Here is a 20,771-nt window from a genome sequence, read left to right as displayed (position 1 = left end):
TGAGATCAGCATGAGTAACATGGCGGTCGGCGTGCACGCCCTTTTATATCCCCTGTGACGCCCCCCAAAGCAAGCCAATCACTTGCATGCCCTTCTCAAAGATGGTGGTGACCCCTGCCTATGTCATCACGTTGCCCAGTGTCCGTGGATCCTGATTGGCTGAAAAAGGGCGGAAAACAAACTTTTGAAACGCAACTTTGGCGCTAAAGTTGCCGAGCTCGTGGCCGACCTCACTCTAGGGTCGGGTTTCGTTTCATGAAACCCGACTTTTGAAATTTTTTGACCCGTTTCGCTCAACTCTAAGGTACAGTTCTTGTTAAGCCCAGAAGTGGCAGGCCAAGAAAAATATCAGTAAGGCAGAGAAGAAGAATGGTGAGAACAGTCAAGGACAATCCACAGACCACCTCCAAAGACCTGCAGCATCATCTTGCTGCAGAGGGTGTCACTGTGGATCGGTCAACAATACAGCGCACTTTGCACAAGGAGAAGCTGTATGGGAGAGTGATGCGAAAGAAGCCGTTTCTGCAAGCACGCCACAAACAGAGTCGCCTGAGGTATGCAAAAGCACATTTGGACAAGCCAGTTACATTTTGGAAGAAGGTCCTGTGGACTGATGAAACAAAGATTGAGTTGTTTGGTCATACAAAAAGGCGTTATGCATGGAGGCTAAAAAACAGCATTCCAAGAAAAACACTTGCTACCCACAGTAAAATTTGGTGGAGGTTCCATCTTGTTTTGGGGCTGTGTGGCTAATGCCGGCACCAGGAATCTTGTTAACGTTGAGGGTCGCATGGATTCAACTCAGTATCAGCACATTATTGTCAAGAATCTGCAAGAATCAGTGACGAAGTTTAAGTTACGCAGGGGATGGATATTTCAGAAAGACAATGATCCAAAACACCGCTCCAAATCTACTCAGGCATTCATGCAGAGGAACAATTACAATGTTCTGGAATGGCCATCCCAGACCCCAGACCTGAATATCATTGAACATCTGTGGGATGATTTAAAGTGGGCTGTCCATGCTCGGCGACCATGAAACTTAACTGAACTGGAATTGTTTTGTAAACAGGAATGGTCACGAATACCTTCATCCAGGATCCAGGAACTCATTAATAGCTACAGGAAGCGACTAGAGGCTGTTATTTTTGCAAAAGGAGGATCTACGAAATATTAATGTCACTTTTATGTTGAGGTGCCCATACTTTTGCACCGGTCAAATTTTGTTTAAATGCAGATTGCACATTTTCTGTTAGTACAATAAACCTCATTTGAATCCAGAAATATAACTGAGTCCATCAGTTATTAGATATATGAAACGGAAATAGCTGTTGCAAAAACCAAAATTGTTATAAAGAAAAAAGGTTAACATTAATAGGGGTGCCCAAACTTTTACATATGACTGTATCTCTGTGTATCAGTATAATCTTATAATCCTATAAATTTAGTAAAAATTCCCTCAAGCTTGTTCGATTACTGGGGAGACTAGATTACAAATTAGAGAATAATTGTTTACTTAATTGAATACATATGCACATATACTGGTGCTCTCCACCCTTGGGTACACACAGCTGTAGTAAGCAGTAAACTGTCTGCTATAACTTGCTAAAAGCCAGAACAAAATCTAATGTAAAAAGGCAAACCACGCTAAAATATACCTAAAATCAAATGGCGCAATGAATTCTGCATGTATATAATGTAGGTGGGTGTAAAGATAAATGTCCTACCTAAATCTGATTTGAGGTTCAGCTTTTAAAAATACTCCAATATGCTGTTAATCCGGTTTCCGGTGAATGGAAAAAGAGAACAAAGCACCAACTCTCCACAATGGGTGCAGGAAAGTCTGCCCAAACTGTCCAGATTCTATCACAATGTGTTTCAAAGGAAACATCCTTCATGAAGTGGTGAGTGTGTGCTAGCACTGCTGGCTGGACTTCTGCACAGGCACTTTGTACATTTACCATCCACACACTAGGAAATCAAAAGCCGACTGGTGAATAGATTTACTCCTATTTTTCCGTTCACTGGAAACTGGATTACCGGCATATTGGAGTACATTTAGAAGCTGAACATCAATCCGAGACTTCTGTAGGACATCTATCTGCTTTCCTACCTACATTATACATGCAGGAGTTTTGTGTATTTTAGCAAAATTTGCCTTTTAAATTAGACATACAGTCCTAGGGCCCTTTAGATTTGGAGTTCTTTTTCCCTTAATAATAAAGACCTTCATGTAAAAACTGCATTTTGTGTTTACTTGTGTTATCTTTCTCTAATATTTAAATTTGTTTGGTGATCTGAAACCTTTGTGTGACAAGCATGCAAAAGAATAGGAAATCAGGGAGGGGGCAAACACTTTCTCACGCAACTGTAGTTGAAGTGTGTGCAGAGCAGAGATGTCGGCCTCCTCATTCCCTCCCCTTCCTGAAGAATAGAAGTTGTGGAGCGAAGAAGGCGCCAGAGAGAAGACCTTGCATGGAGAGTGGAAGTTGGGACACAGCCCTGACCTGCCAGGACAGCGGGACTGCACCCTCAAGTCGGGACAGTCCTGCTAGATCCAGGACAGTTGGGAGCTATGCCTTTTTAGGACTATATAACGAACAGCTGGCAACCTTGGGAACATATTCAGACTTGTCTCCCACAGAAGCACTGCTTTCTCATTGACTGATGTTGCACATTGTCTTTAAGAGAGCCAGGAGGCCCAAAGGGCCACAGTTTTGTGAAAGAATATATCCGTATTATAAGGGTCACGGGTGTTTTGAAAGATTTTGATTGTCATCAAGGTGCTTCAAGTTCTGCCTATGATATGACTCTGCAAGAAGAGAAAGGAAGCCATAATTTAGCGCACACAAAATGTTTATTGAGAAGATCGTTACCTAATGTGTAAGTGGCACATGGAAACTCTCTCAATGCTTGTCTACATGGACACTTTCCTGCAATTAACTTTGTTGTATGCAGTTTAACAATGTATTCCAAAATGTTATCTATAGACCTCCTCCACACCCGATTTCTGACTAGCAAGGTTGGAGATTGTCTGACACTTGTTCTTTGGCATTTTCTCACTGAACAGCAATCGGTGACTGATAATAGACAGCGAACTAACACACTGTACTGCAGCTGCCAACATTATCACAATGATCTTCACAGATCTGTAAGTGCTGAGCTGGTAAACGTTATCCTGGAACAAACCTTGCTGCTCATGTAATCCGTGAGCTGTGTTTATCAGTGAGTTGTATAATATTGTAATACACAAGAAGTATGAGCGATATATTTGTAAACTTCAAGAATTGGTTTAAAAAAATACTGCCCAATTTTTTATCCATTAATTGTGCAGTATAGACAGGTTGCTAATCACCCAACAAACAAGTAAAAGACTTGTTCAATAAGTGATCTTTTAGGAAATTTTAAAAAATCCTTTCTCGGCAGCGTATTGCGATAACTCAACCTTTTTCAAAACAGAAGGGAGATTTTGTTTCTTTAGGCTCAGACAAAATGTGAATTGAAGAAGTGGACAATCCCTTTAACTGTTATGGCAGCACTTTAGAGGAAAATTGCACTGCTGTACGCTGCCCTAGGTGTTAACGGAGACCAATAAAGTTGGTCTCAACTTTCCCCTTAGATTCCACTGTCTATAGAGGATGCAGCATCTAAGAGCCCACAATATCAATAATAATTAATAATTGTTTTTATATAACGCCAACATAGTCTGCAGCACTTTACAATTAGTATCCCTGTCAGCCCATTGACCACCTGTGATATTATACTTTTGGATCTTACAAAGGAACTCCCAATCTGCTGATAAATTAAGACTTATTACTTGTCAGAGCGTTCTCTCATCAAAAAAACAAAAATGCTATCAATATTTTTATCCCAAAAGTACTGAAAATGTGGAAAAAAAACTTTTCACATCTCCAAGATCGTGCCCCTAAAAATGAAAAATTTGCCCCACAGAAATAATCCCATACAGTCATCTCAATAGGAAAAAATAGGTTTTAGTACTTGAAATGCACCAAAAAAAGAAACAAGTCTTGGTCTAAAAAAAAAACAAATGCAGTAGAAAGACATTAAAACTACCTGCTGATATTAATATTGAGACTTAGTTACAGATATAGCAGTTGCTGCCTGATGCTTTAACATGAGCATTACAGCTTTATGCTTCTGACGATTCTTTCGTTGCGTATTTCTTTTTTTTCAATGGTAGGCTTTCCTACTATACACAGCTTAAGCTTTATTAACTAACCCGCTATACCATTGCGGTTTATGTTGTGGTAAGGAATGTGAATGTTGTAAATTAATGAGCTATAGAAATTTCATCTCCTATATAATGCCAGACATATAAGGGGATAAACAAGGCCGAGCACAGGACGTTGTCGTAGTTTTTTACTAACACTTGTCTCCACACTCAATTTACCTCTTTAATATAATGGCTGTAGCCCGTTCAAATCACTTTTTCCTCGATTGAGTTGTCATTTGTTATTGGCCATGCGGTTTGTCAGCCCTTTGTTATTAAGTGTTTTTGCTGAGCTATACACTAATGGCTATCGACTAAATGCCGCACATGCAATAGACACATTCAACTCTACAAGCCCATTGTGTGTGTTGGTTTAAAAAAAAAAAAAAAAAATCATCAGCTTCATCATAACTGTCCCATTCATCTGTACACAGCATTAGACGAGATCTTTTCCCATAAACTCCATTTTTGTTTTTAATCTTTTTTTATGGTTCCTTTTTTTGTCTTTTGCCTCTATTTTTATATGTGAATAAAAAGTATATATGGATTTTTTTTTTAATACTTTATTTGTGTGCCTCAGCCTTTTTCCCCATTGTTTTTCTGCTTTTGTGCTTTTTGTTATGGATCCATTGAGATTTGCTAAACCGGTATGTACAACCTAAACTGTAATAGAATCTTGTAATTGTATAATAATATCTTACTAAGATGAGAAATAATTGCCTGTCTTATTTTATAGATTTTTAAAGCTTTGAAAAGCTTACAGGTGCTTGACATCTCATTGGATATCTTGGCGGTAAGTATTCAAACAGAAGTCCAATTATTTTAGAATGGCATATACTAGAAAATATTTTTTTTTTTAATTCTTTTTTTAATCTCTGGTATATAAATGATATCAGTTACTTTTGTTATCACAGATTTATTCTGCAATTCTCTACAGGAAAAACACAGAAAGCAACTATGATACTTGTGCTCCGCTGCCCTGGAGAACAAGTGATGGTGGCTATGAGTTTAACCCCTTCTCGAACTTTGACTTATATTTAAAGGTCGTGTCCCTGACTATGATGTGGGCTAGCATGCCAAGCACACATCTTTCCCAGCACTTAATGGCTTATTTAATCTCACCCATTGACACCCCTGTCACATGATCGGGGGGTACCGATGGGTTGTCATGACAGCCAGGGGTCTGCTGATGACCCCTGTGCCTGTCATAGTGAATCTCCTGAGAACTCCGGCCCTTGGCTGGCGTTCATAAGAGAGCATCATTTCTGCTATACATAGCAATGCCTGAAATGCTATGTATAGAACAGGTGATCAGACAATCGCAACTTCATGCCTCCTAAGAGGACTATTGAAGTCGGTAAAAAGTTTTTAAAAATATGAAAAACCCCACAAGTTCAAATCGCCCCCCTTTTTCCCATTGAAAATAAAGTAATTAAAAAGATTAAATAAAACACTTTGTATCACTACATTCAGAAATTTCTGATCTATCAAAATATAAAACAATCCGATGGCATAACGAGAAAAAAAATCAAAACTCCGGAATTATGTCTTTTTGGCTGCTGCAACATTGCAGTATGATGCAATAAAAAGGCAATCCAATCCTTTGACAAAGTCTCTCATACAATCCTTATTGAAAAAATGACTAAGTATGGAATGGACAAGGCAACTGTTAGGTGGATTCATAACTGGCTTAGTGATCGGACCCAAAGAGTGGTCGTAAATGGCTGTACATCCAGTTGGAAGAATGTCTCAAGTGGGGTACCACAGGGCTCTGTCCTGGGCCCTGTATTGTTCAACATCTTTATCAACGATTTAGATGAAGGAATTGAGGGTAAACTGATTAAATTTGCTGATGACCCAAAGCTAGGAGGGATAGCTAATACTAGAGAAGAGAGAGAGAGAGGATTCAAAAAGACTTAAATAAACTGGAGAAGTGGGCAGCAACTAACAGAATGGTTTTTAACAGGGAAAAATGCGTAGTACTACATCTGGGCAATAAAAATGAAAAAAGCATATATAGAATGGGAGGAATGGGGCTAAGTGACAGCACATGTGAAAAAGACTTGGGTATACTAATAGATCACAGACTGAATATGAGTCAACAGTGTGATGCAGCAGCAAAAAAGGCAAATGCAATTCTAGGATGTATTAACAGAAGCATACAGTCTAGATCACGTGAAGTCATTATTTCCCTCTACTCCTCTTTGGTCAGACCTCATCTGGAATATTGTGTCCAGTTTTGGGCACCACATTTTAAAAAAGACATCAACAAACTGGAGCAAGTTCAGAAAAGAGCGACCAGAATGGTGACTGGTCTGCAAACCCTGTCTTATGAGGAAAGGTTGCAGGATTTGGGAATGTTTAGTTTGCAAAAGAGAAGACTGAGAGGAGACTATATAGCTGTCTACAAATATCTAAAGGGCTGTCACATTGTAGAAGGATCAACTTTATTCTCATTTGCACAAGGAAAGACTAGAAGCAATGGGATGAAACTGAATGGGAGGAGACACAGATTAGATATTAGAAAAAAACTTTTTGACAGAGTGATCAATGAGTGGAACAGGCTGCCACGAGAAGTGGTGAGTTCTCCTTCAATGGAAGTCTTCAAACAGAGGCTGGACAGACATCTGACTGGGATGATTTAGCGAATCCTGCTTTGAGCAGGGGGTTGGACCAGATGGCCCAGGAGGTCCCTTCCAACTCTATGATTCTTATATCTGCCTCAAAATGGTACTCATAAAGAAAAGTCAACTCAAGCTAGAAAAAATATGCCCTCACATAGCCCCAGATCCTGAAAAAATAAAAACTCTATAGGTCTCGGACAATGCTGACATAAAGAAGAAATGTGTAAGACAAAAAAATTTTGCCCCTTTTTTTACCACTTAAAAATAAACCTATTTGGTATCTGCAAACTCGCACTGACCCGGGGAATCATATTGCTAGGTTAGTTTTACCATATAGTGAGCATGGTACATGTTAGGAACGGCGGAACGCACTAAATAAAAATAAATACTTCGCCGCTCGGGGTCCACACTGCAGTAGGTGTGAACACTGCTGCTAAGTAGTGACAGATGAGGAATATGGCGGAAATGCGCACGCTGGTTGAGCGTCACCCAACTGCGCTAAGCAGTCTCTGTTCACAGAGATGTCAGCAGAGACAAACAAAAAGGCTGAGCCTGTTAGTGTCACAGGTCTCAGGTAAATGCACACACGGTATCTGGTCACAGGAGCAGGACCCAAGACAGAGGAGCTGCGTCCGTCTAGACCTACCATGCGTGCGGCGTCGCTACTGTGGACTCCAAAGAGGGCTGCAACTGCAGCGCGGCTTAGGATACTGCCACTAGTCGATAAAGCAAGGAAGCAGATGCAATGTCGGACGCTAGCACTGTGGATGATGCAGTAGTGGCTTGAGGCTTGCCACACGCTGGCGCTGACTCTAATCTAAGTCCCTGGACACCTTTGTAATATCAGAGGGAGGGAAGTCTTAATGAGTCATTCGCAGGTTCATGCATCCGTCCTCATTCACACATGTAGCAAGTAGAGTCTATACTAGCGCATGGCCGAACGGTCATGCGCACTTTTTATAGCCGGGAGCTTCCGGAAGCTTCCAGATCTCCGAGATGGACCAATGAGATCTGGAGCAGGACCTGGGCACATGATTCCCGATCTCCAATGGGAGATCGTCTCGTGAGCATGCCCAGTAGGAGAACAGAGGGACTTAGTCTCCGGAGCGATCTGCTGCAAAGTAATCTCCTCTGCGGTAGATAGACAGCAGGAGACCACAGAATGTGAGGCTCTGGATTCCTGCAGAGCAGATGCAGAAACCTGATGCCTAACAGGTACAAAAAAAACACAAATCCATTGTGGAATTACTTTTTTTTTTTTTTTTTTTTTTTTTGCAATTTCACCGCACTTGAAGCTTTTTTTTCTGGTTTTCCACTACACTATATGTTAAAATCAATGTAATTCAAAAGTACAACACGTACTGCAAAAAAAAATCCTTCATACAGCTATATTGACTGAAAACTAAAAAAAAAAGTATGACCCTTGGAATAAGGGGAGGAAAATAACTTGTGTAACAAAAGTGCAAAAAAATGGGAAATTGCAGGTTCATAAAGGGGTAGAACCAGTTTTCATTATATATTCCCTATCAATAGAATAGCAAATAACTTAATGATTGTTAGGGGTCTGATAGTTGGGACTCGCCAATTCAGAGAAGGGGACAATACTTGACCAACTCCACCAGTTCCATAAAGAATGGAGCAGAGCTGATCATGCAGAATATCTGCTCTATTCATACAGGGCTGGTATAGCTTTGTACTTGGGATTGGTGGGCATCTCGGTGGTCTGACCTCCAGCAAGATAACTTCTAAACATGGTACAACCCTTACCACCTAATCTCTGCTTTACAGCCTATGCTTCTTGTCATCCTTTAATGACCTTTTTATTGTGTAAACTTGAACTTACCTTTTTGCTTGCTTCTCTTTCCAACCAAAAATGCTTATTTTAAAGGAAACTGGAGTTGGAAAGACTGTGAACAGTTTCCGCAAACACACTGAAGTGGGAGACATTGCTAAATCTATTGTACTTCAATGGAAGAAATTAGTTCCCGAGGTGCAGGAGATGTAAGTGCAGTTTGCTTGAACTTCTTTGGTTTTTAGAGATTTACAGGTCTGGAGAAAAAAAAGTGAATATTTGTCCCAATGTTGGTTGTCAGACTTATCAATATAGCAAAGCTTAAATTGTGAGCTGGCAGCAGTAGTTAATAACATTTTGGGTGGCCATAACTTTAAATTGGTAGACCAGGTATCTTGTCATTTCTTCTGTGTTCCTATAAACATCTAAAATTAGTGTCTACAGGAAAAATGTCTGCTTTTCATAAGCTTCAGGACGACTATACATTTCTGTAAAGGGTCCCTTGACCCACTATATGTAGTTTTAATTCTGGTGTCATTTTATGGGGCAGAATATTTTTTGGAATTACTAATGTATGCCCTGATCCACTTATCCAGAAGTATGAATCTAAAATGCATGAACAAAAAATTGAAGAACCTTCTGATATAAATCTCAAATGTAATTGTTTAAGCAAGGCCAAATGCTCTATTCATATGTGCGTTTAGTGTGTTGCAAGTTAGGCTGTCTATATTAAAACCTATAAATTATATTTTAATGGTATGAGCATACGTTTAGTATTTGCTGGGTTATTTTTTACATTTTTTTTTCACGCAGTTTTGACACAAAACCTGAAGGATTTCCTAATTACCTTCAAAGTGACTGAGGCTCCTCAAGTTTCATGCACGCGTTACTTATTTTTCCCTGTAGATCTGAAGCCATTTTTAATCTGTAGCATGTAAAATTTCTTAGCAACATTATTTGCCCATTCCAATGCATAATAAAGAAAATGCATCAAAATTGCCTGAACTTTATGCTGCATTTTCTTGCCAAGACATATGTTTTTGGTGCAGAAATGTCTGGGGCAAATTTTTAACATTATTATTATTTATTGTTATAGCGCCATTTATTCCATGGCGCTTTACATGTGAGGGGGGTATACATAAAAACAAGTACAATAATCTTAAACAATACAAGTCATAACTGGTACAGGAGGAGAGAGGACCCTGCCCGCGAGGGCTCACAATCTTCAAGGGATGGGTGATAATACAGTAGGCGAGGGTAGAGCTGGTCGTGCAGCGGTTTGGTCGATCGGTGGTTACTGCAGGTTATAGGCTTGTCGGAAGAGGTGGGTCTTCAGGCTCTTTTTGAAGGTTTCGATGGTAGGTGAGAGTCTGATATGTTGTGGTAGAGAGTTCCAGAGTAGGGGTGATGCGCGAGAGAAATCTTGTATGCGATTGTGGGAAGAGGAGATAAGAGGGGAGTAGAGAAGGAGATCTTGTGAGGATCGGAGGTTGCGTGCAGGAAAGTACCGGGAGACGAGGTCACAGATGTATGGAGGAGACAAGTTGTGGATGGCTTTCTATGTCATGGTTAGGGTTTTGTAATGGAGTCTCTGGGCAATTGGGAGCCAGTGAAGGGATTGACAGAGGGGAGAAGCTGGGGAATAGCGGGGGGACAGGTGGATTAGTCGGGCAGCAGAGTTTAGAATAGATTGGAGGGGTGCGAGAGTGTTTGAGGGGAGGCCGCAGAGCATGAGGTTGCACATACCCTTAAGAAGCAATACTTCCCAGGATAAAAACCTACAAAATATGTCAGCTGAAACTGCATGCTATTATTACCTTTTGTATCAAAGAATAAGAAGGTAGAGTATGACTTCAGTTGACTACAATGGCTGCCATGGTATGGCTCTGTATAACTTTGCTCTAGAGAGGTGTAACTCTTTGTCCTTTAAACTGCACTAATTTTTACTTTGTAGTACCTGCATGCCAAATTCTATGGATGAACAAAAAGAAATTATGGAAAATAAGAAACCCACTAAAAAATCCAAATATGAGCAAAAGGAAATTTTAGAGGAGAAAAAGATTTCAAATTCTAAACAAGAAACCAAAAAGGAAGTCAAAGACAAGAAGCTGATTTCTAAACCTAAACATGCACCGAATGACATTTTGGAAGAAGTTAACTTGAATTCTAAAGAGAAGCATTCGAATAAGGGTAAGATTTATGGATCTCAAATAGAAAAAAAACAAAGAGCTTCTAGTAAAATAGACACAAAGGTCAATGACAAAAAATATCTGCCCAAAGAAAAGACACCTGATAAGAATATACCATGCAAGGAACAAAAACGTGAAAAAACTATTTTGAGTTCCCAGTCAAAGAGTGTAAAGAAAAGTAAGTCAGGGCACCAGGAGAAGATCAAAAATGTATTTTCATTGAGTACTGAAAAGAAATCGAAGTCCTCTACTAAGGATGACAGCAAGTCTTCTGGGTCCAACAGACTCAAAAGCAAGGATGGCATTAGGGAAAGGGACAACAATAAAGCGGAGAACACTTTTTCCGGTGAGGAGTTTGAAACTCCCACAATGTCTTTTGAGTCTTATCTCAATTATGACCAAGCGTCAAAGAAAAGAAAAAAGAAATCCTATCCAATAAATGAACCTCCAAGAAAAGTAGAGAAGGTGTGTAAGCAATACTGTAATTTGGAAATATCCAAAGCTGAACATCAAAGTCTCATAAATGAAGAGGAAGAAGTGGAGCGTATAGAGGCAAGTTTAAGCAAATTTGGTCAAATTTAGTTAAATGTTTTTAAAGGAAAAGCACAGGCTGCAGTGCTGTCAATCACTGAAATCTGCGGCTCTGCCAATGTGGATGGCACAAGCTGCTGAGATCACTGTTCACTGCACTGCTGTTATCTTTGTGTCACCCTGCAGCAGATCAACAGATAGAGCGACAAAACTCAAAATATGGGTTGTTGAATGGGAACACTTCCGTTTTAATTTAACTTGCACGCAGTTAACTTTTTTTTTTTATTTTTTTTAATTTGAGCAGTAAAGGTCTTCTTGGTAATTTTGAAGCATTATTGGTATGATAACCAATGTGGACAAAAATATAGTGGTTGTCTTTTAGTAAGTGTACATGCTTGCTCTCACTCTTGCGCCCACTCTCTTGCTGTCTTGCGCTTGCCATCTCACGCACTCTCACTACAGTGGACCTGACTATATGAGTGACATACTGATCATAGAAAGTGAAAGCTTTAAATCAATAGGCAAAGCTTCACAAATGATGTGTTCCTTATAAGCTTTCGGTGAGTGTTTTAATTTCAGGTGAAAAAAAGCTGTCTTGAGGATTTACTCAATGTCCCGCTTCCCAAGATTTTGGCCGACTACTCAATTTTCTGTTCCCCACCTCACCCAAGTGAATATAAAGGTGAGCACATTGGGACAAACATTGTTGCCTGAAAATGTTAAATTAAAATGATCACTATTTAGGACTATTTTTGCAATTTGAAGTGAGAAATTTGCTTTTAATTTTAGACTATTAATTTTAGCTGTGCATGCTTTCTTGCGTTGACAAGCTTTGCTGTGTAGCACTGGAGCCTTGGCTTAAAAGCCACAGAGTTCCTTAAATAGAAACCTACCAGTGATAACCGCATATAGACTTTTGCATAAATAAAAATGATCTCCCAACATATTAGTATATCCTTGGCTATTTTTATAGCATATTAGTATAACCTTGTAAAATATACTTTATTAGAAATATCTGTTCTACATTGATGTTTTTTATGCTTTTTTTCATGAATATTTTCTCTTTACCCAGAGAGCATTCCAGAAAGTTTACCCGAAATGAAGCCTGAATCATGTGAATTTACTGGACGGCGGCTTAATTCAAAAATGTTGGTGTACTCTGGTTCCAAAATAATATACCTTCCCAAAATGTTATCGCTCTATGAACAATGCATACGGATTCTTCAAAATAATATTGATTGTAAGTATCAGCAGTAGCAATTCATTCACATTAAGGCGGTTAACCCCTTCACCACCTTTGATATATTTATATCAAAGGACCTGTCCCTGACTTTGATCTTTCCACATACTTGATGGTTGACTTAATGAGCCATCAAGTGCCTTTAACAGCTGTGGAGCAGTTAATGTGTTAACCTGTTAAATCCCGCTGTCAATCACTAACAGAAGGATTCAACATGTGCCAGCCAGACGCTTGTCATTAATCCTGCCCATTGGCATCCCTGTCACATGATCGTGGGGTGCAGATGTGTTGTCATGATATCTGGGGGTCTGCAGAAGACCACTGTGAGTGTCATTAAGACACTTCTGTGAACGCCGGCTCTTGGCCGGCGTTCCTAGCAGATTGTGATTTCTGATATGTATTGCACAAGCGATCGGATGATCGCAGCTTCAAGACTCCAAAGAGGCTATTGAAGTCGGGAAAGAAAGTGTGGGGGGGGAAGAAAAGTTGAAATCATCCCCCTCTCCTCTTTGCCTCATTGAAAATATAACAATTAAAATACACATATTTGATATTGCGATGTTCATAAATGTCCAATTTATCAGAATATGAGAGCAATTAATCCAATTTGTAAACGATGTAACGAGGTTAAAAATCGAAACCACAGAATTGTGGTTATTTGGCAGCCGCAACAGTGCAATAAAATGCAATAAGAGGTGATCAAAACATTGTAACTATAAAATATCTGCTCAGGGCGCAAAAAATACACCATCACCCAGACCCAGATCACAAAAAAATGGAGACTCTTCATGTCTCAGAATGTGACGACATAAGCAAAATTGTTTTTTTCACAAATTTCAGATTTTTTTTTTTTCACCATTTAAATTAAAAAAAAAAAAAAAAAAAAAAAAGCTACACATTTTTGGCATCTGCATACTCCTCCTGACCTGGAGTATCATATTTTTGACCATATAGTGAACATTGTAAATAAAAAAAAAAAAAAAAAGCACAAAAAATTGTGGAAATGCATTTTTTTTTTTTTTTTTTCAATTTCACCGCAATTGAATTTTTTTCCCCTGTTTTCCAGTACACGATATGGTAAAATAATCTATGATGCCTCACAAAAGAACAACTCATCCTGCACAAAACAAGCCCTCGTACTGCTAAATTGGCAGAAAAATCAAATAAATTTTGGCTCTTGAAAGAAAGGAAGGATTAAACAAAGGCGCAAAAAAAATGGAAAATCGCAAGGTCATGAAGAAGTTAATAAACAACCGTAAAATAATTTTTTGAACCTGTCACGTGTTTTGGTGATTTGTTTAGAAAAATCAATTATATAGTAACAATGTTTTTATTGGTAGCAGCGACTTGTAGTAGTATAATATTTTCAGATTGTTTCCATGATGGCACACCAGGAGGCTGACCTTCACCTCTGTAATGCCAGATATTAAGAGATTGAGTCCCTTTCAGAACCTCCCAAGAAGATGAAAGGTTATGCAGCCTTTAGATTAGAAACTTAGGTTAGGCCACGACCCCTCTTCAAGTGGTTCAGAAAAAGCATCTGAAACACATAAACATGATGCAAGACATGACATGGTGTGAATTAAGCCATAATTTTGGTGCACTTATCTTATCAAATTTTCACACTATTTTTCTATTAGCTTGTCACCATCTTTTAACACCACCACCAATCATACTGCCAGGTCACTTTACGAGATGAACAATGTAAAAAAACACAACCACTCAAAACAATGGCAGAATTGCATTTTTTTTCCACCATTTTATCACATTTGTATTTTAATATGTAATTTTTTTAGTGTACGATTATATGTTAAAATAGATGACCTCATTCAAAGCTACAACCCAACCTGCATAAAAAAAGTCGTCATATGTCTGTGTTGATGGAAAATTTTTAAATTGTGGTTCTTGAAAGAAGGGGAGAAAAAAGTTCAAAAACAAAAATTGGCTGCAGAGGAAAGGGTTAACAAGCTTTTACATGAGTAATAAAGCACTTGTTTTACTTTTTGTTTGCAGCCATACAAGAGGTTGGCGGTGTACCATTTGAAATCTTGAAGCCAGTACTTCAACGTTGTACTCCTGAACAATTAAATCGGATTGAAGAATGCAATCCTGTTTGTATATTTTGTGGTTTATTTTCTGCAGGCCTAATATACTGTATATCCAAAACTTGCATTATGTTGTGGTTTTTGCTGTGATTTTATCAAGTCATCGTTTTCTATATACAAATAAAATCATACATCCAACCTTTGCAGATCAATTAGGACTGTTCTGAATTAGGAGAGCTGTCCCGGCACGATGGGGTTATGTGTATATGTCCAATTCAGTAGCCAAGAAGTAGGGTGCTTGTGTAGGGTTACCATGGAGACATTATATTTGTGTGGGGCCTCTTTAGAGGGTATCATTATATAATGGGGGCAATGTGGTGGCATCCTATTGTGCGGGGGTTCTGTGGAGGCTATCATATTATGCAGGAAGGTTTGTGTGGCATCATATTATGTGTTGCAGGGCAATGTGAGGTCATAATATTGTGTGTGGGGGGTGGGTTAGTTATGAGGAATTATAACATGTAGGGTCACCATACTGTATGTTGGAGGGGCATTACAGACGCTCCATACTGCGTGGAGAAGCTGTGAAGTCCCCATTCTGTGTGTTGGGGAGGGGGTTGCTGTGAGGGCATCATGCAGAGTGTTGAAAGCAACATTGGAGCATCATGTTGTGTGAGTGCACTGATGGGGCACTATAGTGGGGGGGCTTTTTACGGTGTGTGGTTCGCTGTGAAGGCATCATACTCAGTGTTGGGTGCAATGTGGGAGCATTGTACAGTATATGCAGGCATACTGGGTGGGGAGCTGAGGGAGCATTATACAATATGGAATGATGGTGTGTTGGGGGCATTATACTGTGTGAGCACTGTAGGTATATCATCCTGTGTGTGTAGGGCATTAAGATTAACCCTTTGTACCCATACAGAAATAGTAGACAAGGTTATGTAAATGGCTTGGCGTAAAATAAAAACTGGTTGAGGTGCGCTATGAGTGCTACAATACTGGTCCCTCTTCCATACCTTAAATTTGGGAGATATGCTAAAATATTTTATTTTATCACCAAGGTTTTTATAGAAGACTCTGGGAATTTGTGGAAAAAGCACTGTGAAAGAGACTTTAAAGGTCATCGGCTTTTACAGTATGAATCTTGGCGTGAAATGTACTTGAGGCTCTTTACTGAAAGGGAGGAAAAGTTACGGAAGATAACACAAAATATCAGTTCAGCACATTCAGGAAAACCCAAAGGTTTGTCATCTGGCTATTTTGAAAATTCTGTAAAATTCTGTAAGTCTTCAAGCTTTTTGTCCCAAAATTATTATTTTTTTCATTTTTAACAAGAAACAAAATATGAGCTATGTCAATCCTTATGGTATGAATTGTAAAACATTAAGCCAATCTTATAATTATATTTTAAAGGGCGGTTAATCAGATTATGTAGTTTGTAAATAATAAAATAGCTAACCAAAAAACTTGCATTTACACACAGACTAGAAGGGGACAGGGTAGATAGTAGGGATAATATAATGACCTGCTACAGTAGACTCTCAAATATTACAACGTCAGCTGAGCCCAAAAAAGTGTCCCAAGGAGACCAAAAAACATCAAACTTTTCCACAATGTTGTTGCTCAAGGAGCACAATATTCAAAATTTTGAATCTCTTTAATCCAAGCATAAAGATCAAAGCGGGAGGTGAAGTTTGCTTCCAATGAAAGACTATTGGACAACATGCTGCTGTAAGTATATGAAGGAGCAATCTGGTGACTCTGATATAGTCTGTGGAAAAATTATTAAACCGAAACTGAGGATCTAAAAGGACGTCTAAACCAAAGACTTATTTAATGAGACAATGAACATTTGTCCATAGTGGTATGATCAGAGAACTGTCAAAAAAAAATATGGAAAATAGAACCTCTTGCTAAGGTGTATGGCTATCATAGGGGAAAAAGAGATGGGTCAAGTTTGTGTAAAAACTCAAGTATGTTTTTATATTGGTTCTCTTTATATGAAATGCAGGATACAGTCAAGGATGCTCTTATCCAAACTTTTCTCCATTCGGCCTCCGTTAAAGTTCTACCTAGGTAATACTCCCATTTGAGCATATAACAATGCTTATTTAAGCAGTTTGTATCTGGATTTTGTAAAATATTGTAGGCATCAGAGATAAAACCTCTGGTTTGATGGGCCATTTCTAGGTAATCTTTTAAAAGATGTTGGACTGAACAACTGCAAACTATGAAATAGGAATGAGAGAAAGTGTAATCTTGTTAAGGATTAGTGAACGCGAGTTGGCAAGTTTGGGGACAGTACTGGATTTTTAGTATCTGTGCAGAGTCCTGAGCACAAACTTTTAACTGGGAATCTAGTTTCCTGTTCAGGTTTGCAAGACAAGCAAAGCTTGTTGAAAGGCTGTAGCGCACCCAATCAATATGCTTTTAGGCTGAACATGGATATTCACAGGCTTGCTCATCACTAATGTTGATATGCTGGAATAATGGGAGCGAGTGAACAGAAAACTTCATTTCAGCTCATCATAAGAGTATAAGGTTCTAGTTTTATAACTATCTGCAAAATTAAATTGGTCAGATTGAGCCCATGTCCTTGTCAATGAGTAGTTCAGGCTTTCAGGCATGTGAACTTATGATAAGCAGTAGGTAAGAGGAATTTGATGACAAGTTGAACTTTTTTGGAGCAAACTTTTTCTATGTATCTCTGGTGTGAGCCAATGGACCTAGGAGATCATCTATAATTCCTTTTTAAATATGATGAATCCTTAATGGGATTGTCAACTACTTAAACTACCCCCCTATCCCTCCCCCAGTAAAATAAAAATATTTTTATACTTCTGGCGCTGTTTCATTGGTATCTGTACTAGCTCTCCCAGGTATCACGTGACATTTACACGTTGTATAATCCCTGTGGCCAATCAGGGCTAGCTTCACTCTCCCAGCCATCGAATGAATCGCATACAGCTGGAGGAAGTCTGAGCTGCTACTTTCACTTCCTCTGACTGTATGTGATTTCATCTGAAGCCAGTGAGTGAAGCCAGCCCTGATTGGCCACAGGGATTGTGTGACGTGACCATGTCATGTGATCCTCGGAGAGCTGGTTCCAACACCACTGTAACAGTGCTGGAGGGGAGTGCAAGTGTTATTTTACTGGGGGGGAACCTAGACATTCAGAAGGGGTTGTTCAAGTAGTCGACAGCCTCTTTTTAAGGTTCGAAATGCATAAAGTAAACGGACAAATTTATTGAAATCCAATCATGCAGTAGAAAAGTATAGTACATATGCATGTAATGTTTTTCAAGTACGGTATATTATCGAATACTAGCTGAGATCTGATTGTACTATGGCATGAAAATAAGTTTGTGACTAATAACCAGTATAGGAATACAGGTTTATTAAAATGTAAATTCTGTGAAGAACTTTTTAAGCAAATGAGTTACACAAAGATGTGAACACCTTTTTTATATGTCAATCAGAAGAGAAATTGAGCAATTATTTTGTTAATACGAGGCCAGTAATTTTACTGTTACGGTTTATAATGTCTGCCTATTGACACTACAGGAAGGCCGTTTAATTCCTATCAGAATTGTTAGGTTTAGCTTTGTAAATTTAATAACTCAAACATGAACTATGTTCTAATACCTGCAGGACGGCAAGTAAAACTGGCTTACATCCATGGTGCAGCCAAACCTCCTCGGAATATTCGTCGGCAACAGGAAATTTATGGAACTGCAGGGCCTATAGTGCAACCTCATCCACTAGACAAATACAAGTAAGTAAAAATCTGCTTAAGCTCCATTTAGTGTATACTTCACGGTTATGATGACCTAGCATCATTTCCCTTTAATCTTAGGGATACTTCACACATTGCGAGATCATTAGCGAGATCGCTGAAACGTCACAGGTTTTGTGACGCAACAGCGACCTCGCCAGCGATCTCGCTACGTGTGACACATAGCGGCAACCGGCCCCCCGCTGCGATATCGCTGATCGTGCTCAAATGTCCTAGGCCTTTTTTTGATCATTGGTGTCCCGCTGGCGAGCATGCATAGCTGTGTTTGACGCCATAACAACGACGAGCGACCTCGTTGGCGACGCTGAAGCACGCCTATCGAGGTCTGAGTCGTCAGAATAGCTGCTATGTGACAAGGTCCCAACGACCGCCGAGGTCGTTATACGGATCGCCATTTCGTCGCTGCATCGTTGAGTAGATCTGCCTGTTTGACAGCTTACTAGCGACCATGTAGCGACGTACCAGCGATCCTTACCAGGTCATATCGTTGTCAGGATCACTGGAGCGTCGCTATGTGTAAAGGGACCCTTAAGGCCTCATCACACTAAGCGACTTACCAGCGATCCCGACACCGATATCAAGGTGTCAGGATCGCTAGTAAGTCGCTATGTGATCGCTGGTAAGCTGTCACACAGACAGCTTCACCAGCGATCAGCACAGCGATGCCGAGCGCCCGGCATCGCTGGCCATCGCTGTAAAAAATAGAATCAAAATAAAAAATATAGTTGTTTTTTATTATTTTTTACACCTGATCGCTGGTCTCCCGCCTGTCACACGCAGCGATGCGTGCTGGCCAGCGGGAGACCAGCGACCAAAGAAATGTCCAGAGGTTTATTCCAGGGATCAGCGAGCAATACCGGCAGGGGGGCCGCTCGCTGATCGCTGTCACACACAGCGATCTCGCTGGTGAGATCGCTGTTACGTCACAAAAGTTGTGACTTGGCAGCGATCTCGCTACCGAGATCGCTTGGTGAGACGGGGCCTTTAGTCTACTCGTGCTGCTGATCACCTGACTAGTAAAATGCTTGTTCATCAGGTGAAATGATACTTTGTGCTGGACAAAAGAGTTGTTCTCTGCAGCTCATCATCCTGTGTAAACACAACTTGTGCTGCCAAGAACAATGGCAGCCTATGTGCACTGTACAATATGAGAGCAGTCTGACTGTTTAAATAGACAATTAAATGACCACCTATTGGCAAGCGAATGACTGATCGTCGGACATTTAGTGCCGTTGATTTATGTAAACTGAGTTTTAGGTTATAAATCACTCCAAGGAGGGAATGGAGTTCATTTTCGGCAACTTTTGTATGTATAGCACCACAGAATTAATGAATTCTTTATAAAATAGTAAAATCTGTAAAGAATTTGTATGATCTCCCTGTCTTTGTGTGGGTTTCAACCGAGGTTCTCAGGTTTCCTACCACACTCCAAAGACATACTGATAGGGAAATTAGATTGCGAGCCCCAATGGGGAAAGTGATGAAGTCAATAATACGCTACATAATATTATGGTGCTATATAAGCAATAGCAATAATAATTTATAGTTGCCATGTAAGCTTTACTCTGAAAAGCTATAGCTTTTCAGAGAAAACTTTCTTTTAATAGTCGGTTGGGATGCTGCAAATAGGATGACCAATCCAAAAAGCAGACCTATAGGAAAGACCTGTCGGTCTAGAGTGAGGTGGGAAAAAAGCATTTGGGGATCTGTCTTCAGACTAGATATCCCAGAAACATTGTTCCCGGCTGAAGTATTTCAAAGTAAAACATGAATGATGACAATTATAGAGTTGGTCTCTGATTTGTGGTACCCATGGTCTGGGCAGCATGAATCCGCTATTGGGTTCCCATTAAGCTGACAAATCTGCTTTAATGTTATGGCTAAACAATGTAAAACTGTTTTATGAAAGCAATTTCTTTCTTCTAACTTGAGGGATTCTTATAAAATAGTACGAAGGTGCCAGCATGTAGCTATGTTACTTTTTTGTTTTACTGAACAGAATCCTGAATATTATCTTGTCATACATGGAAAGCTGTGACTTCCAAAGCTCGGTAAAATTGCAGACCAGAACCTGATGCTCATCACATGGTCGTGTGTAATTGACCCCACTCTTGAGGATTAAGAACGGTTGTCTTTTCGCTCCTGCGTCACAGATTTTCCTGTTTATTATACCTCGTTTTCAGTACCTTCAATTGGCTGCATTGGTTTTCTTCCTATGTGTAGAACAGTCACAAATGTAATTCTTGTGTGTGTACCTGAAGGCAATAAACTATTTTGGCAGTGTGACTATAGAATGAAATCTGATCTTGGAAATGCTATG

The 20,771-nt window shown here is 39.6% G+C and overlaps 1 protein-coding gene across 3 annotated transcripts in view; it reads left to right on the top strand.

Moving 5' to 3' along the window:
- The window catches only part of LOC141100585 (elongin-A-like), a 90,117-nt gene that overhangs the window by 55,502 nt on the left and 13,844 nt on the right, over positions 1-20,771 (top strand). For 2 of the 3 annotated variants that reach the window (XM_073589145.1, XM_073589147.1), the window contains 8 exons: positions 4,968-5,024; positions 8,744-8,856; positions 10,602-11,388; positions 11,947-12,049; positions 12,440-12,607; positions 14,621-14,718; positions 15,717-15,897; positions 18,307-18,430. In XM_073589145.1, coding sequence (XP_073445246.1) covers positions 4,968-5,024; positions 8,744-8,856; positions 10,602-11,388; positions 11,947-12,049; positions 12,440-12,607; positions 14,621-14,718; positions 15,717-15,897; positions 18,307-18,430 — 1,631 coding nt within the window. The remainder of the gene's footprint in view (positions 1-4,967; positions 5,025-8,743; positions 8,857-10,601; positions 11,389-11,946; positions 12,050-12,439; positions 12,608-14,620; positions 14,719-15,716; positions 15,898-18,306; positions 18,431-20,771) is intronic. The other variant, XM_073589146.1, reaches the window with a different exon arrangement.

The sequence above is a fragment of the Dendrobates tinctorius genome, unplaced genomic scaffold (genome assembly GCF_039654945.1).
Source record: "Dendrobates tinctorius isolate UK_male_01 unplaced genomic scaffold, ASM3965494v1 ptg000107l, whole genome shotgun sequence".
In the NCBI taxonomy this organism is placed as follows: Eukaryota; Metazoa; Chordata; class Amphibia; order Anura; family Dendrobatidae; genus Dendrobates; species Dendrobates tinctorius.
Note: the sequence above shows the minus strand (reverse complement) of the source record. Positions and strands in the feature narration are given on the sequence as shown.